Source organism: Rutidosis leptorrhynchoides, chromosome 1 (assembly GCF_046630445.1).
Source record: "Rutidosis leptorrhynchoides isolate AG116_Rl617_1_P2 chromosome 1, CSIRO_AGI_Rlap_v1, whole genome shotgun sequence".
NCBI lineage: Eukaryota > Viridiplantae > Streptophyta > Magnoliopsida > Asterales > Asteraceae > Rutidosis > Rutidosis leptorrhynchoides.
The window spans coordinates 35,634,493-35,654,378 of NC_092333.1; the positions used below are offsets into that span (position 1 = coordinate 35,634,493).

The 19,886-nt window shown below is 34.0% G+C and overlaps 1 protein-coding gene and 1 non-coding gene across 2 annotated transcripts; both read left to right on the forward strand.

Annotated features, from left to right (window-relative positions):
• Nucleotides 1-9,165: 9,165 nt before the first annotated feature.
• Nucleotides 9,166-11,238, forward strand: LOC139858854 (uncharacterized). The gene has a single exon (XM_071847724.1). The coding sequence runs from the start codon at nt 9,166-9,168 to the stop codon at nt 11,236-11,238; it is 2,073 nt and encodes a 690-aa protein (XP_071703825.1).
• A 1,159-nt stretch (nt 11,239-12,397) lies between these two features.
• LOC139887273 (small nucleolar RNA R71) lies at nt 12,398-12,503 on the forward strand. The gene has a single exon (XR_011773111.1). It is a non-coding gene; the product is annotated as a small nucleolar RNA R71 (small nucleolar RNA).
• The last annotated feature ends 7,383 nt before the right edge of the window (nt 12,504-19,886 follow it).

The following is a 19,886-nucleotide window of genomic DNA, read 5'->3' on the forward strand; positions in this document are numbered from 1 at the left end:
CATCAAATCATGTCGAAGTGATTGCATTACATGAAGCTACTCGGGAATGTTTTTGGTTGAGATCAATGACACAAATCATTACTGATTCTTGTGGACTAGAACGCGATAAAAGTCCAACAATTATCTATGAAGATAATGCAGCTTGCATAGCACAGATGAAGGAAGGGTATATCAAAAGTGATCGAACCAAACACATACCTCCTAGATTCTTCTCATACACTCAAAATCTCATTAAGGACAACGAGATTGAAATGAGATATGTTCAATCCAGCAAAAACTCTGCTGATCTTTTCACGAAAGCACTTCCAACTGCTATTTTCAGAACACACGTTCATAACATTGATATGAGACATGTTCAAAAGATGTAACAACTGAAGTGATGTCTACTTGAGGGGGAGTCAACTCCATGCTGCACTCTTTTTCCCTTAGCTAAAGTTTTTTTTCCCACTGGGTTTTCTTTAGCAAGGTTTTTAACGAGGCAGTAACTTACAGGTGATCTTCAACAAACAAAATTGCTATTCAAGGGGGAGTGTTATAATATATAAATATATATATAAATGGATAGTCAATTATTGATACACAAAAGTAATATTATTGTATTACCTAAACTTGTGATATTTTTGCTATAAATAGCCATGAATGCAAGCATTAAACTTGCACCATTTTCTCACACTTACAAAGTGTTTCTTTCTTTCTCTCCATTATCATCTTTGCTTTTACACTTCATTATTAGCATTCTTAATCAAGAATCAAACCACTAAAGGTAGTTATAAGCCTACTGAATTATAACATCAAGAATCAAACCACTAAAGGTAGTTATAAGCCTACTGAATTATAACACTATATATTTTTTTCGGTATAATAATAATAGATAAAAATAGATATAGATATCATCCGTAAATAAATTAACTTGGACACAATTTTTATTAGCCGACATTTACATTAATTAATTTTATTTATATATTAATTATAAAACTAACATATAAATAAAACAAAACTCTTTTTATTTAATTTAATAAAATCATATTTAATTAAATTTTAATTTCTCAAACTATAGGTTATAATTATATATCAACAATATATAATAACTGGTGATTATAAATATGCATATACAATATATACATATAGCCGGATATCTAAGTACTCATAGTGTGTGACCCCGTAGACTTGTATATAAGCGGTAGTATTAGATTTGTGTTATGACGTGCACACTAAGTCAACAAACTCCCACTTGTGCACGCCATAACATCTAGAAAACTATACCGACATATATTGGCGTCTAGCAACACGTCAAGGCCCCCGAAAATATACAAGTGTTTGTTTCAGCTAAACAAACTATCATTATTATTAGAATAATTTAATGATTTTGATTTAATGATTAAGTGTCAGTCGTCCCTTTATTGCCGATACCAAGTTGACATGAGACATGGATCTAGTCATTCTCACTTGTCAACCAATTCTGTTTCTCGATCTAGAAAAACTGAATGCGATCACCAAGTTAAAATTGATCATCAATCAATATAGCTTGGACACGGCCGTGTAAATATCCATTCATTTTCATCGAGGGGCCCAGTGGTACCATACTCTCACATAGAGGAATATATCCCATTTTGATTATATGCGTTCGTCATGTACTTCACATCGTACCCAATGATGGCCTTTATGACTACCTTGTTCAGGATAGCGTTTAACCATATCAAAGTATAATATGTCATACAATCGAAAACCAACATATACATCTCAGGTCTAAGGACACAAAGACATAATCATTATGAGATTCACCATTGACGACGATCCATGTAGTGATATCTCATGATTGGGTCATTCCAATATTCATCATCAATGAATACATATGAATTTTAGCCTCAACTAGTTAACTATTCACCATCAGTGAATAAAACCGAATTTCATAATAATCTTAATTCATGTTATTCCCATAACATGAGCGATTATGGAGATTTAGAATAATCAACATTTATTCATGGATTAAACATGCTAATATAGAACACAGTGATATAAATGAAAACGACCATACCAAGTATCTCAATTCATTAAGATAAAACTGTTTAATGTTCCAAAAATATCCAAATACCAAATCACAAATGAAAAAGATGTAGCGTAACGAAGTCCAGTATTACTAGCATGATCATCATGCTGGTTGTGCATCAAGGGCTTCATGAACGGGTCAGACACGATATCATCTGTATGAACTTTAAGAATACCAATTTCATTCCTCGTAACTTCACGAATGTAGTCAAACTTTTAAAGAATGTGTCAGATACTTTTATGTACTTGTGATTCTTTTGAAAGTATATAACACTCGAACTATCACAGTACACCTTTTATAGAAGATTAAATGTTAGGTACTACTCTGAGTTCCGAAACAAACTTTCTTATCCTGACAGCTTTCTGAGCAACTTCTCAGGCAACAATGTATTCTGCTTTTATTGTAGATTGAGCAACAGTGCCCTGCTTTGAGCTCTTCCAATCAAGTATCTTATCCATCATGACAAAGATATAGCCTGAGTGGGATCGAGAATCATCTCAATCAGTTCGAAAACCAGTATTTCAACTCTTCTTCCAAACTACCGTAAACCAAGAACATATCTATAGTACTCTCCAAATACTTAGGAATATTCTTAACAGCAATCTAATGTTCTTAACCTAGATTTTGTTTATAATGACTCGTCAAACTCAAAAATAACGAAACATAATTTTAGTACATAACATGGCATACATAATGGATCCTATAGCTGAAGCATATGGGATACATTTCATTCGTCTTATCTCATCATGTGTGATAAGACTTTGAGACTTGCTCAAGGATAGACCTTTTGCACAGGCAATGCTCCAAGGTTGGAGTAATGCATGCTTAATCTCTGCAAGATAAGATATGTACATTAATTTAAACCAATAAGCCATTTGAATCTAGTTCTATAGATCATGATTCCAAGTATATAAGTATCTTCTCCAAGATCCTTTATGGAAAAATATTTTTCAAGCCAAGACTTGACATCTTGCAAGTTGAAATGTTATTTCCAATAAGCAGTATGTCATTAACATGAAAGATCAAGAAGACTACTTGCTCCCACTAGATTTAATGTAAACACAAAGCTCATCTTGATTTTAAGAAAAACCAAACTCTTTGATATTCTCATCAAACTTAAGATTCTAGCTCCTGAATGCTTGCTTTAATCCATAAATGGATTTTAGAAGCTTGCATACTTTATTAGGATGCTTAGGATATATAAACCCTTTCGGCTGAACCATATATACGTCCTCGCTTAGGTCGACATTTAGGAAAGTGGTTTGATATCCATTTACCATACTTCATAATCATGAAAATTAGCTATGGCAACAAGTATCCTAATTTATAAAGATCGTGATAAGTGAAAAAGTTTCATCATAACCTTTTGCCACAAATAGAGCTTTAAAAGTGTTTACATTTCCGTCCATGTCAGTCTTCTCTTTGAAGACTCATTTACACCCTAATGTCTTACAATTGGGTAGAAGATTAATCAAGTCTCATACTTTATTATCTTTCATGGACTGCATCCTTGCATTCATAGTATCTCGACATTTGGCAGATTCTCATAATTTGATATGACCCTTCACGATAGCTAGAGGGTTCATCATAATCCCCTAAATGAGGTTCATCTGAATTAATCAGAAGATAATACCTCAGGTCTATGAAGAGTTCTACTAGATCTATGAAGTGCAGGTGCAACACGCTCTGGCTCAACAACAGTGTGTTCAGCTTTAACGTGTGGATAGCTAGTGTTTATAGAAGGTATGTTACTTTTTGTATCTTGAATTCTTCAAGATCTACTTTACTCCCACTAAATTCTTGTAAGAGAAGATCTCTTTAAAAGAACTCAGCAGACCGAGTAGAAAACACGTTATTTTCAGCTTGGTAGTAAAAGTAGTAACCCATTTTTTTCTTTGGGTATCACAAAAGTGACATTGATACTTCTGAGTTTTGTTTAAAGTGTCATGTTTCACATATACTTCACAACTCAGAATTTCAGATAAGACAACTTGGGACTCTTCAAATGCGAAAGCTCATATGGTGTCTTTTCTACCTTCTTGGTTGGAATCATAGTGAGTGTGCTTGCAGCAGACTCTAATATATATCCCCAAAAGACAGTGGTTGAGTAATCAGACTCATCATATACCAAACCATATCAAATAAAGTTTGATTTCTCTGCTCAAACACACAATTGTGTTGTGGTGTGTAAGATGAAGTGAATTGTGAGACAATCCCATAATTCTTCAATGATCTAAAAACTCATGACTCATAAACTCACTTTCTCCATCAAAGTGAAGTGATTTAATGGTCTTTCTAAGCTGACTCTTTACTTCGTTTTGAAAGACTTTAAACATTTCAAAAAGTTCATGTTTATATTTCAGCAAGTAAACATAACCATATCTATTATAACCACCTGTTAATGTAACGAAGTAAGATTCACCATTTCTATACATTGGTCTAAAAGGGCCACATATAACAATATGTATCAGTCCTAAAAGCTCTTTGGCTCTTTCACCTAAATCGGAGAAATAAGCTTTTGACATCTTTTCATATAAACAAGACCTGCATACATCAATTGACTCAAGACCAGTTGATTCTAAAAGTCCATTAGAATGGAATTTTGAGATGCCTTATTTATATGATCAAGACAACAATGTCATAGATAGGTTTTATTCAAGCCTTGCTTGAATTATTTGGCGATACAGGTATACACATGATTTATCATTTGAAATCACACAATGTATAAAAATTTCAAAAACACCATCACATGTATAGGCATTAAGATAAAAAAATATTATCCTTAGAAACTTAAAAAGCATAGTGCGTAAATGCAAGTTCAAAACCAGCATCTTTCAAACTATATTGCTCCTAATACTAGGAGCATAATCACATTGTTCCAACAAAACAATAAGACCACTTGGAAGAGTAAGCTTATAGTGACCAATGGCTTCAACCGAAGATTGATTCCCATTGCCCACTCTCAAATTCAGTGTGCCTTTCTTCAGTCTATTACTTCTTCTCATTCCCTTTATATTGTTATAGGTGTGAAGGCCACAACCAGTTAACAAAGATTCGAGAATCACTAGAAGAAGTATATAACTATATATGTAATATACCAGAGTTTGCTAGTCTTACTAGCATCGCCTTTTCTCAGCTCAAATTGGTAGATAGGAAAAATTCCTTCTCCAATTGCGAACGTTTCCACGATGGAAACATTCGGCGTCTTTTGTTGGGATTTCCTTCTTGGAAGGTGGAATAATATTCCTGGAAAATGATTTATCATTTCCTTCCACAAAGTATTCGGCTTATTCTTTTTCACCCTTTTATCCAACTTCTCCTACTCACCGAACAACTTCCGATAAGCATTTTGCTGAGCAGCAGGAGCTGCGCAAACATGAGGATCAGATACGGGTTCTAATTTTTTTTCAACTTCCATTCATGCTTGAGAACAGTTCTCAGGTTGCAGTGCCAGTCTAGGAAATTTGAACATTGAGTTTATCCTTCTCCAACAAAGAAAGATGTGTGTTTTGGCTTACGTTTTAATTATTCGACATCTACAACAGATATAAGATTCAATTTAGTATTTCTGATATTGCGCTTTAGTAAATTAACTACCCAAGTTTTTATATTTTTTTTTAAAACAATTAATTTACGAAAGCCTAAGATCCACATAGAGGTTCCATAGCCACATCTGTTGATCAACTAGCAGTTATGGAGTCTATTGGTAGGTAGCGGATACCAATTGCATTACAAGTACAACTCTTAGATCTTTATGGGACCTAAAGATATATGTAGTCCAACAACCACTATTATCTACTGGCATGTTTGTCCCATCCTTGCCTCGAACACAGGTCTCACCGTGAATACGATTAAGTCGTCCAATTTGAAAACAGTAGAAATTCATGCTAGTCTTACTAGATCGGAAAATCCACCTCGTGGCTATAATTTAGCATAGTATCACTAGATCAGAAAAATAACGAGGAGTGTTTGCAAGTTCATTGGATGGCATGACTTAAATTTGACGGGTATTTTAGAAAAAGTTCGTGTCAACGAATAATGCATGGACAAAAGATTCGCTACATAGTTAAAAAAAATATTTTTTTTAACCAATTATATATGTCGATTATGTTTGTGCGTCTAATTTGTTACTTAATTTCTAGCATATTAAAAATAACAAATACACAAACGTGTATCGTTTTAAAACACTTTTAAAAGATGTCGCCCATATATATTATTTGAGTTTTAAAATCATCAATTTTAAACTCGTTAGAGTTTAACTTTTAAAATCATCAATTTTAATCTTTAAACTCGTTACGTGTTTTATTCAACATTTCCATCAAAAACATTTAGCATATACCATAATCAACAATTATATGTATAAATGCGAAAAATAAAACACAATCATGCATCACACACATACATAGCCTAGCCCAAAAATCCTATACTTGATCTCATGAGCCGACATGAGATCAAGAGGTCAAACTAAGGACAATACCGTAGCTCCCACTTGATTCAAATGCCAAGTGAAAACTTGTGCTGAACGCCACTACCGTTAACTTGATCTAAACGCCATCTTCTAAGCCAAAATCTCGTGCCGTAACTTTAACTTCAATCTTCAATCTTCATCTTTTACATTTATTTAAAATTGAAAAATACAACTAATATAATACTTTTACAATTTGAAATAAACCAAATGACAAAACTATGAAATTGAAAATAAATACAATACAACTTGGCTTCTATGGCCTCTCAATAAATCAAATAACCAACATGGCTTAAAACTGCCATGACCAACAATCACAACAATCACACAAAACCAAACACAAAAGTCGGGGCATTACGGGCTATGTATGCAATCACAATTTTAATAACTACATTATTAAAACCTATATATGGCTTGTCCATGGTTACAATGCATGTGTATAACCATGGAATAAAACAATCAACGATCATAACAATTATTCACGCCATAACAAATTAAATCTACAATTTAAAATAGTGATATTCTTTCGGTCATATTTGTGCGTCTTGAAGTTAAGTCTAAATCAACCGAGTTGACAATAGAAACCAAAGAGGTTTAGACTTTCACCAATACACCACAAAGCTAGATCTAAAGAATAATCACACAACAATTAAAACGGTGTAAAAGCGGCTCTGATTACCACTGATGGAAAATCGGGTGTACATTTAAATTTTATAAACGCAGCGAAACATTAAAATAAACATCTTTTATTTTTATTATCATTAAAATAAACATCATTTATTTAATTATAAACATTCACACAATTAACGGTTCTCAACAAGATCCAATTACACCACTAATAATTGTCAAATAATAAATCACAAAGTGGAGTTTAGATATACCTTTAGCAGATGATGGTTATGAGTAGATTGAAGCAAGTGTTCAAAGTAGAACACCTCTACAGATAGTCCACAGAGCACGTCAAACAATTACCGGAGACTGCTAGATCTTTAATCACCAAATAAAACCTTTTATGTTGTTTTGTTTTAGTCACAACACCAAAAAGAATCAACAACCCTTTTTGCTTATTTGTGTTTTGCGATAAAGTTTAATAAATAACAACTCATGTTATTTATTTATTTCTTGTAACAGCTTTTGACAAACAAGAACCATCTTTGATTTTGTTAACTTTTACGTCTTCACAAAAGGTCAACAACCCTTGTGATTTGGTAGAAAGCTAAGAATGTGGGCCGACCTTAATAGTTTGTTGAGAAGAGATATTGGTGGTGCTTTCGTAATATGTGGGGACTTCAATGAGGTCCGAGATCAATCCGAAAGGCTCAACTGCGATTTCTGTGCAAGTAGAGCAAAAAGGTTCAACGAGTTCATATCAGAAAATGATTTGATTGACCTTCCTATGGGCAGACGCAAATTCACTCGTGTTAGCGAAGATGGGGTAAAATATAGCAAATTGGATGGTTTCTTAATAACGGAGGAGTTTAATCTCATGTGGAAGAATTTGTCCGTCACTGCTCTTGCTATAAAGCTATCCGATCATTGCCCGATTTTATTGAAAGAGGAGGAAAAAAACTTTGGGCCAAAGCCGATAAAATTTTTTGACGAATGGCTGAAAGTTGACGGTATCGAAAAGATTATTGATGACTCATGGAGTGAAGAGGTGCCTCAAACTATGCGAAACAGACCGGACAATATGGTTCGTAACAAGTTAAAAAGATTAAAAGCCTTATTGAAATCCAGGTGTGGTTCGAATATGAATGAGATCGAGGCAGACATTGTCACTTGGAAAGATATTGCTCTAAATCTTGAATCAAAAGCGGAGGATGATTTACTAAATGATAATGATAGAGAAAAGTGGAAAGAGGCCAGAAAAAAGTGGATGAAAAAGGAAAAATTAAAGTCAAATGTGTTAAAACAAAAGGCCCGAGTTAGATGGATTCTTGAAGGTGACGAAAATTCCAAATATTTTCACTCATTGATCCGAAAAAAATACAACCGAAACAACATTAGGGGTATTTCGATAAATGGGATTTGGAATGAGGAACCACATGACATAAAAGAAGCAGCGTTTGTCCACTTCTCAAGAACTTTTGAGGCTCAAATTGGTGATAGGCCTAGTTTGGAAGATCTTAATTATCCCACATTATCGAGAGCAAAAGCAGAAAGTCTTGAATCACCTTTTAGTGAAATTGAAATTTTCGAGGCTATAAATGAGTGTGGTAGCACCAAGGCTCCGGGGCCAGACGGTTTCAACTTGTTTTTCTTTAAAAAATTTTGGAATATAATCAAGGGAGACTTAGTGGCGGCCTTTACTTGGTTTTGGGAGACTGGGGAAATTTCTCGGGGATGTAATGCATCCTTTATTACTTTGATCCCTAAAAAGTCAGATCCCTTGGGTTTGGGTGATTTTCGACCCATTAGTTTGATCAATAGCTGCTATAAGATCATTGTGAAGATTCTCTCCAATAGGTTAAGAAGAGTTATTCCGGATCTTGTGGGTTGGGAACAATCGGCCTTCCTGAAAGGTAGATTCATTTTAGATGGTGCTTTTATTGCTAACGAGACTTTAGACTACCTAAAGGTTAATAAGAAAAAGGGTATTATCTTCAAGGTCGATTTCGAGAAAGCCTTTGATAGTGTCAATTAGGAATTCTTAATGGAAGTCATGAAATGCATGGGTTTTGGTGAAAGGTGGAGAAAATGGATAATCAACTGTCTCAAATCGGCTTCTATTTCGGTTTTAGTCAATGGCTCTCCTACTCGGGAATTTTCTTTAGGAAAAGTTGTCCGCCAAGGTGATCCACTATCACCATTCCTTTTTATTCTTGCGGCGGAAGGTTTGAATCACCTTACTAAGGCGGCGGTCGATAAGGGCCTTTTCAAAGGGGTGAAAGTTGGTAATGATAACATTATGATCTCACATCTACAATACGCGGATGATACAATTTTCTTTGGTGAGTGGAGTAAAGTTAATGCACATAATCTCATCAACATTCTTAAATGTTTTGAATTAACGTCGGGTCTCAAGGTAAATTACCAAAAAAGTTGTGTCTATGGTGTTGGGGTTAGTAACACTGAAGTTGAATCGGTAGCTCGGTGGATGGGTTGTCAAGCCGGGAAATTCCCTTTCACTTATTTAGGACTTCCCATAGGGGTAAACACGAATAAGCTAAGTGCTTGGCAACCGATTATTGATAAATTCAAAAGAAGACTTTCGGAGTGGAAAATGCGCTCGATGTCTTTTGGTGGTAGATTAGTCCTTGTCAAAGCGGTTCTCAATAGTCTCCCCTTGTATTACTTCTCGCTCTTCCGTGCTCCGGCGTGCGTCATCAAACTACTTGAGAGCGTAAGACGTTCCTTTTTTTGGGGAGGGGATATTTCGCGCAAAAAAATTTCGTGGGTAAAATGGGAAAATGTAGTTGCACCTTACGGGGCGGGAGGGTTAAACATTGGGAGTCTAAAAACAAAAAACCTTGCTTTATTGGGAAAATGGTGGTGGAGGTTTAAAACCGAAACCAATTCTTTGTGGGTCAAATTAATTCGTAGTAAATACGGTCTTCATGGCAACCTAACGTCGGAGTATGGGGTTTCTCATACGTCGTCTTTGGGGACTTGGAATAACATCATTCGTGCAGGAAAAGAAATTGAAAACTTGCAGGTTCACTTTGTCTCATCCTTCTCGAAGATTATTGGCGACGGTGGCTCAACTTTATTTTGGAAAGATCATTGGATTGGAAACTCCACTTTAAAAATTCTATATCCAAGGCTTTACCGACTTGAATCGAGGGTTGATATCACAGTTAAAGATCGACTCGCTGCTGCTATTATTGGTGAACGAGCTACTGTTACTGTTTCTAATCAACCGGCTACTGCTACTGCTCCGTTTCAAACTACTGTTGGAGATCGATTTGTTGCTGCTGATGCTGGAAATCAAGTTGTTGTTTCTGCTCTTACTCAACAGGCCGCTGCTATTGCTCCAAATCAAGACACTGTTGCGGCTGATCAATCTGTTTCAGTGACCAGGGGCTGGATCAGACAGCCTTCTGGTCGGGCTCTTGGCGAGTTAATTCATCTTCGACATCTTATCAATTCTACGTTCTTAGATCCAAAAAAAGAGGATTCGTGGAGATGGAATTCATCTTCAAACGGGATCTTCACGGTCAAAAAACTATCAACTATCATTGAAGAACAAGTATATGCGGAAGCTTATAATCATGGAGAGGTCACAATTCGTAACGCTTTGGTCCCAAATAAGGTTGAAATTTTCGTTTGGCGGACTTTAAAGAAAAGGCTTCCTGTAAGAACCGAGTTAGATAAAAAAGGAATCGATTTAGATAGTGTTAGATGCCCCCTCTGTGAAGACGACATTGAAACAATGGAACATTCTTTCGTTTTTTGTAGTCATGCGCAAGAGGTTTGGAATCGGGTGTATCGTTGGTGGAATCTCGGAAACTATTCCCCTTATAGTATCAATGAAATGCTTCGTGATTTTCCCTCACAAGTCGGTTCGGCCACGGGTTCTAGAATTTGGCAAGCGGTAGTTTGGGTTAGCGCTTATTTGATTTGGAAGAATAGGAACAATATGGTCTTTCGTGGCAAAAGGTGGAACGCTCCGGTTGCTCTCAACGAAATCCAAGTTCTCTCTTTCGATTGGATATCTGGGAGAGCTAAAGGGGTCAACATCGATTGGAACGATTGGATATCGAATCCGAGTATATATTTAGCGTAATCGTGTTTTTGTGGGGTGATGCATTCTCGGCATCCCTCCTTTTTGTGTTTACTTAAGCCTTGTTTTTCGTTTTATTTTTTAGTTCATGTAGTTTTCTTCGGGTGGTTTTGTTTCTCTTGGGGTGGTCTTTTCTTAGACCTACCCTCCTCTGTACCTTGTCTTCTTTTTAATATAATTCATGCTTTTCGGAAGGAAAAAAAAAAACAAAAACGAAGCGAAACAGCGGCACATCCTTTTTAATTCTTGTGTAATTGTTTTTTTGTGTTTTTTTTAGCAAAAACAGCCGCACCCTTTTTTTGTGTATCTATGCCGTGTCATACCCCAAAAACGAGTAGGAAGATATATCTATATATTTTTTTCGGTATAATGATAATAGATAAAAATAGATATAGATATCATCCGTAAATAAATTAACTTGGACACAATTTTTATTAGCCGACATTTACATTAATTAATTTTATTTATATATTAATTATAAAACTAACATATAAATAAAACAAAAATCTTTTTATTTAATTTAATAAAATCATATTTAATTAAATTTTAATTTCTCAAACTATAGGTTATAATTATATATCAACAATATATAATAACTGGTGATTATAAATATGCATATACAATATATACATATAGCCGAATATCTAAGTACTCATAGTGTGTGACCCCGTAGGCTTGTATATAAGCGATAGTATTAGATTTGTATTATGACGGGCACACTAAGTCAACATCCACGTCATCTAGTATAACAAGAACCTTTTTAGCCAACATACTTCTCTGTATTATGTTGATCCCTTGACTTACATTATGCATCTTAAGATTTCCTATCTTCATGAGATCTTCAAAAAGATTTTGCTGGAGATGGACTAACCCGTAGCGTTTTTCAACACCTTTAACATCTTCAAGAAAGCTGTATGCATCAAAATGTATATGTAGTAGATTAAAGATGGCTTTAGCAATTGTTGTCTTTCCTATTCCACCAATACCACATATTCCTACCATATGAACCTCACTTGACTTCACAAATTGAAGAAGGTTTAATTGCTCTGCACGTGTGTATAATCCAACTAGGTTTTCGCCAACATCCAAGGGGGCATCGATCGTCGTCCTATGATTTACCGTAAGACCATTGTAGAAGGTGCAGATTTTGGCTGACCGTTCTAACTGGTGATTAGGGCATTTTTTTAGCAGGGTTTTGAATCGCACCCATGCAGTGTAAAGAGATTCATCATAACTTTGTTTAAAGTTAATGATGTCATTCTTAAGCTTAGTTTGTTTAGAATGAGGGAAATATTTGGTGAGAAATTTAGTAGTCATCTCCGACCAAGACGTGATGGAATCTTTTTCCAGTCCTTCGAACCATGTATGTGCATGATAAGTGAGAGAATATGGGAACAAGTATAGCCGGACTATATCTTGTCCTATCCCTGGCTGCTTGTAGGAGTTCGAAAGAGAGATGAATTTATCGAGGTGAGAATTAGGATCGTCATTCGGTAATTCATGGAATTGATAGCTGATGTTTTAGCAGAGTAGTATATAAAATAGCTTATATTTTTACAGGAAATACTATTAAATACGATACAATTTTACACAAGATATTTATTTATTTAGAGAATGGGATATACCTAAACCTTGCTACAACACTTATAGGCAGTGTACCTAATCGTACAGTAGTGTAGTTTTTAGTAAGTCCGGTTCGTTCCACAGGGAATCTTTTTAAACAAAGCTTAACGCTATATTAGTTTACTTTTATAAAAATACAAATATATATATAAGTAATATTATTATTATAAAGGGGGGTTTTTACCGTTTAATGACCGGTTTGTCGATTTTAAAACTTTAGTAGCAGTTAAAACCAAATGTAAAATAATAAATAAATACAAGACTTAATTTAAAGCGTAAAGTAAATAACGATAATGAAATTGCGAATAATAAAAGTGCGATAAAATAAACTTGCGATAATTAAAAAGTACGATAATTAAAAGTGCAATTAAATACAATAACAATAAAAATGCGATAAAATTAGAAGTGCAATTAAATATAAAATAAAGGAAATTAAATATGAAATAAAAGAATTATGCTTATTTAAACTTCCGTAATCATGATGTTTGACGTGTTGATTTTAGTTTTATGCCCATGGGTTAATTGTCCTTTGTCCTGAATTATTTAATATGTCCATACGGATTTGTCCATAATAGTCCATCAGTCATAAATATAAAGAGCGAAAGCCTTCGTCAAATTATTCTTATTCCCGAAGTCAAATATTCCAACTAATTGGGGATTCGAATTGTAACAAGGTTTTAATACTTTGTTTAATGAATACACCAGGTTATCGACTGCGTGTAAACCAAGGTTTTATTACTTTGTTAACAATTACACCAATTACCCTTGAATGTAATTCACCCTTGTTTCAACAAGTCTATTAACTATTAATCCAGTTCCGTGTCCGGTAAAATGAATAATTATTTGTATTTATAGATATCCCGCCCACCGTACCCAGTAAAGCGTATGTGGTTATATATAAATACGTCGAATTATAAGTTTTTATATTAAATTAACAAGGTATTGTTTAATTAATATAAAACCCATTAATAACCCATAGTCTAATTTCCACAAGTGTCGTTCTTTTATCCAAACCCCAATTATGGTACAAAGCCCAATTACCCAATTTTAGTAATTAGCCCAACATCATGATTACTTCGGATTAAATAAGCATAATAATAACTTAGCTACGAGACATTAATGTAAAAAGGTTGAACATAACTTACAATGATTAAAAATAGCGTAGCGTTACACGGACAGAATTTCGACTTACACCCTTATAACATTCGCTAACATACCCTTATTATTAGGATTTAAAATTAAAATTAAAATTAAAATATAAATTATATATATATATTTTTACGATATAGATAGAGAGATAGATTATTAGATGATGAAAAATGATCAGAATTCGGTTGGCTTTATAGGGAGTTTTAGAGTTTGGGGCTCCGCGACTCGCGGCCATTTTTGCCTTCAAACTCCGCGAGTCGCGGAGTTTGCTTTTACAGCTCACAGAAGTTTGGCTCTTTGTTTACCGACGGTTTTATAAATAAATATAATATATTAAATAATTATAAGAATTATTTAAATATTATATTATATTTATGTGCATAGTTGACTTGTAATTTTTAGTCCGTTGCGTCGAGCGTTGAGAGTTGACTCTGGTCCCGGTTCCGAATTTTCGAACGTCCTTGCGTACAATTTAATATCTTGTACTTTGCGTTTTGAATCTTGTACTCTTGTAATTTCGAGACGTTTCTTATCAATAATTGGAACCTCTTTGATTGTCTTTTGTACTTTTGAGTTTTTTGGTCGTTTGCGTCTTCAATTCGTCGAATCTGCCTTTTGTTTTCACCTTTTATTATTTAAACGAATATCACTTGTAAATAGAACAATTTCAACTAAAAGCTTGTCTTTCTTAAGGAATAATGCTATGAAATATATGTTCGTTTTTAGCATTATCAAATATTCCCACACTTAAGCGTTGCTTGTCCTCAAGTAATATCGTCTTGAAATACTAGAATCACTTCTTTATTCTTCACACTTTGTACATCAGTGATTTCTATACGGCGGTATAAACAATGGTAGTAACGATATGGTTTACAGTCCCACATGACTATAAAAATTTAGATCCATTAAGGAAATTGGATCTTTATGAAAACATTTGATCTTTTGAAAATTAAATCTAGTTTTTACCCTAGATAAGTTTTTCGGAATAACCCTTTACCGGTGTTTGCAAAATATTTTTGTGGGTTTGGTGAGTTTCAGATTTGAAAATTTTAGCTCAAAACTTATGGTTTTGTGTCACCCACTTGCTAACCTTGTATTTGGAAAGCAACACATCCAGTTTACTTGTCCCGTATATTACCTTTCGGTAAACTACCGTCCGGTTGTAAAGGAAAGCGTTGAACAAGCAACTGTTAAGGCAATGTCCCCTGACATGCTTTTAATTATGGTCTATAACGTGTCAGACGCAATTACTATCCTTGGTAGGAGCAATAGTAAAGCTCACCCTTATGATTTTTCGGTCTGGCACAAGGTCCTATCTTTGACCACTATGCAACCACCGTTCTTACGGTTGACACCCGATTTGGTTCAGGTGACCTAATGAATTCCAGGTGAATTCCTAGGATTTTACGTTCAATGGTAATGAACGCATTGAAAATAGGGTTTTCAGAAAACAAATCGGTTTGTAATTTTGATCAAAATATTTTCTCGTTCAAGCTCGAGTTTAGATATCATTGAATTCCATGAGTTTGTAATTCTCAATCTTTAAGGTCAATCTCAAGGATTGAGTAATATCAGGCTTAAAAGCTGATTTTTGATCTTTTAAGGAGATTATCCTTTTTGGGGATCTGATTCATTAGTCTTATCCAGCTAATTTGCATGGTGCCCCCCCATTTTACGAGATAAATCCTTCTCATGGTTAGGATAAATCTGACCACTTGGTGACCCTGTTTAATGCTGAGGTCCGTGGATTTCCTGCTGATTTTAGTGATGACTTTTCTAGATTTTTCGTCAACCTACAGCTGGTCTGGACGACAACTTCTTGACCTAAATCAAGAAGCGCGTGTCTTTTTTCGGAAGACTTTACTTCCTTTTAATGATGGAATTGATTCATCATGTAGATCCATCTTTCTTACAGTAAATCAGGTAAAACAGTTTAGTTTAGTCCAAAGCAAAAGTATTTTCAGTTATTTGTTACAGATATATGTGACATATGTTTAAGATAACTTGGTAAATTTTCCCACACTTGGCTTTTATTTTCCTTTTTATTGTCCTCTATTCCATTTTAAATGAATTTTAATATTTTGGTTTGTTTCTCAATTTATGTCCTTTCCGAGGTTACAATAATTTCGGTGTTAAAACCTAGTTTTATCGTTCATAAATATGTATAAACATGATTTTGAGTTCATTTAATTGAAAATTTTGAAAAATTTTACTAGAATTGGGTAGTCAGTATATAAGACTAGGGCTGTTCTTTATTATCAGAGAGCACTAGATTCTAATACAACTACTGCTTTACTAGTATTTTTAATGGTAACCAAGTGTTTAAAGTAAAAATTTTAAAATCCGAAAGAATTTAACCCCTTCCCACACTTAAGATCTTGCAATGCCCTCATTTGCAAGAAATCAGTAACAATTTAAATTATTGAGGGTGATTTGTGTGAAAATGATTAAATTTTACCAAAGTTTCCAAATATATTGGCGTTTGTTTGCTGAATGATAAATGGTGCACATCATTTGTTCATTCCGTCTTGTTTGTTATTTCACATATATTTTGCATCTTGTCATCAAAATTAGTTGCTTTTGCTGAACTTAATGCCAGTCTTTGAAAATGCGTTGTTTTACCCTGTTGTGTACATAAGATAAACTGCAAACATATATACATATTTTTGAAGTTTGGTATATTACCCCACATTCAAAAATTATTAAAATCTAAGAATAAAAGTTAGAAAATTATAAAAACTATAACAATATTAACATAAGTATTAAACGTATTAACATTACAAATTACAAAATAAATAAAACTAAGTAAACTAGGGATGATATTGATACCAATAGGGGTTCCAAGCATAACCATAGGTGCTATAAAATGCTTCGGCAGGGTTATACGTAGGATACGGTGGTTGCATCTCTATAGACCAGGGAGGGAATATGGGTTTTGGTGTAGGAATATAGTTTCTACCTATATGTTGGCAATGAGCTATGATTTGGTTCTGATGAACTTGCCAATCTTCAAATGCTCTCTGTCTAGCATTTTCGTACTCCTGTGAAGCTATAAACCTTTGCATTTCTTGCATCTCATTTCCCCCTCCTACATTACCTTGCTGTTGGTTTCTCTCAACCTGTGGATGTCTACCATGGTATTGTACTGCGGCGTTATTTCGCCTCTTCAAAACTTTCGCACCATGGTATACATTTAAACCTATCATATCGCGGGGTTCTGGTTCTTCGACTAATAATCCCCCCCGACTTATATCCACACCGAGATATTCAGCAATCAAAGTAATAAAAATACCACCTCCTATTATGCTATGCGGTCTCATCCCCCTAACCATAGCTGATAAATAATAACCCACACAATAAGGTATACTTACAGCGCTTTGTAGGTCTCGAATACACATATGGTAAAACAAATCCTGTTCATTTACCTTTTCCTTGTTCTTACCCCTTTGTGTAATCGAATTAGCTAAAAACCTATGAATCACTCTTAATTCAGCTCTATATATATCCAAATAAGAGTAATTTCCCCCTTTGAATCGGTGATGGCTTGTCATTTGACTCCATACACCGTGTGTATCAAAATTTTCATCTATCTTTCTACCATTTAGTATCAACCCTCTACAATCGGCAGATGCTAACTCCTCAGGCGTATATATACGTAAGGCCTGAGCCATGTCTAGTAAAGACATGTGGCGCATCGAACCTCCTAACAAAAATCTAATAAAAGATCGATCGGTTAAACTAGCTACCCGATCATTCAACTCTATACTACACAACAATTCTTCACACCATACTTTATATACAGGTCTACGCATGGTGAATAAACGTACCCAGTCATTAAAAGTAGAATTACCATACCTCTGTACAAGTAATTCCCTAATTGGCCCGGCCAATTCTACAGCTTCTAAGGGTCCCCATTCTATGACCCTAGGTACCTCAACAACTTTAGAATGAAGAGTATGCAAACCCCTTTGGTATTTTGGATAATCTATCCAAAGTCTGTCAAATCTCAGGTTCGGGTGCAACTCTTCCAAGTGCATATCAGAAAATGTCATGACTGGATGAGGTATATCTTGCTTGTAGTAGTTATCCACCTCCTGTTGTTCCGCATTCTCAGCAGGAGCATTGCGAGCTTGGGATGAAGATTCACCCCTTTCAGTCTGCAAAACACATCAAACACAATTTTTGTGCATCCAAATATGCATTAGTGTCAGCAAAATCATCAATCAAAATAATTACAATGAAATGATCAATTTATATCAAACTTAAGCTCATTTTCACATTTTTATCAAATCTACACTTTTTTAAATAAGCATATACGAAAATGTTCGCCAAGTTCATAAGCATTCAACTCAAATAACATGTCAAAATAATTATTACTAACAATTAAACAAGTTTCAAATGGCATTATCTTTCAAAAATCAAGTTCATGAATTTTTAGACTTGAAAAAGTCCACTTTAATTCTCAAAATCATGTTTAGGTTCAAAGTTTGGATCATTTAACTACCTAAACATGTTACACTACTTAATTTAGCAACAATTCATGACAAAAATCGGCCATAACCTGTTTATATCAAAAAGCCCCAAATTGCTCAAGAACACAAACCCTAGATTACTCAAAATTTGAAGTTTAAGGCTTCTAATCATGTTAAATAGCATCAATCTAGGTTATACAAGCATAATACATAAACAATTTAAGCATAATTACACTAAAAAGCATCAAAATCAAATTGGGGAAAAAATTACTCAAGAACACTAATTTTCGGATTAAATGGTGTTTAGGTGTAGAAATTTACCGTTTTTCTTGAGTAATTCCTTGATAGCATCCTTCTCAACATGATTTTAGTAAAAGATTTGATGATTAACGGTTAAAAATTGTGATTTTGGGGGTGTTTTTGCGTGTTTTTTCGAGGGTTTTCGCTGCTGTTCTTCGCAGTATGTTTTTGTGGGGTGTGGTTTGAGCTGTTTCAGCTCTTAGCGTTTTATTTTTTTCTGTAATTCGGTCCTCCCGCGACTCGCGGTGTTTGGACCCTTCAAACTCCGCGAGTCGCGGAGTTTGTTATTTTTTTTATATATCTTATACTAATTAAAACAATTAAGTAATTAATTTTAAAATTTTGTTTCCCTTGTTATTTAGGACGAGGTCGTTTCGGATCGATGTCCTAGTCCGTCCTTCGACAAAATTTTAAAATTTGTCTTTTTGTAGCGATTGTTTTAAAAGCTAAGATTTTTGGGTTTTTTTAATGTTTTTGGCATACTTTAATTCAATAAGATTAAAAATAATGATAATAAAAGTTCTCGTCCCTCCCTCGGGTAAAGCAATTTCGGTTTAAAGACCTAGTCTTCAACTTACGACGAATTTTAAAAATCATATTTTTAACTTAATGAGATAAAGTAAATTTTTGTTTTTAAATTAACACAATTTAAATATAAAATTCAAAATTAATATTAAAAATTCACACCAAATTTACAATTTAAAATGCATAAAATTAAAAATTCATATTTTAAAAATTAAAAATTCACACCAAACTTAATTTAAAAATTCATATTATAAATTTACACCAAACTTATATTAATTTTTTTTCAAATATTTACAATTTTAAATATATTGATTTTACAAAGTTTACAATATTAATTTAAGATTTAAATATTAATTTTAAAAACATGGTAAAAATAAAATTAAAAATCTTTTTTGCTTTTTATCCCACTTTTATCAATCAAATATTATCAAAAATATGCGCCCCTCTTTTCGGTAAAGTAGTTTCGGTTCCAAGACCTAATTTAACTCATGACGAATTTTTGAAATATTTTGGGTTGATTGATTAAAGATATTTATACCTTAAGAATAAACGTTAAATTTCGCAGTGATGTAATAAATTTTT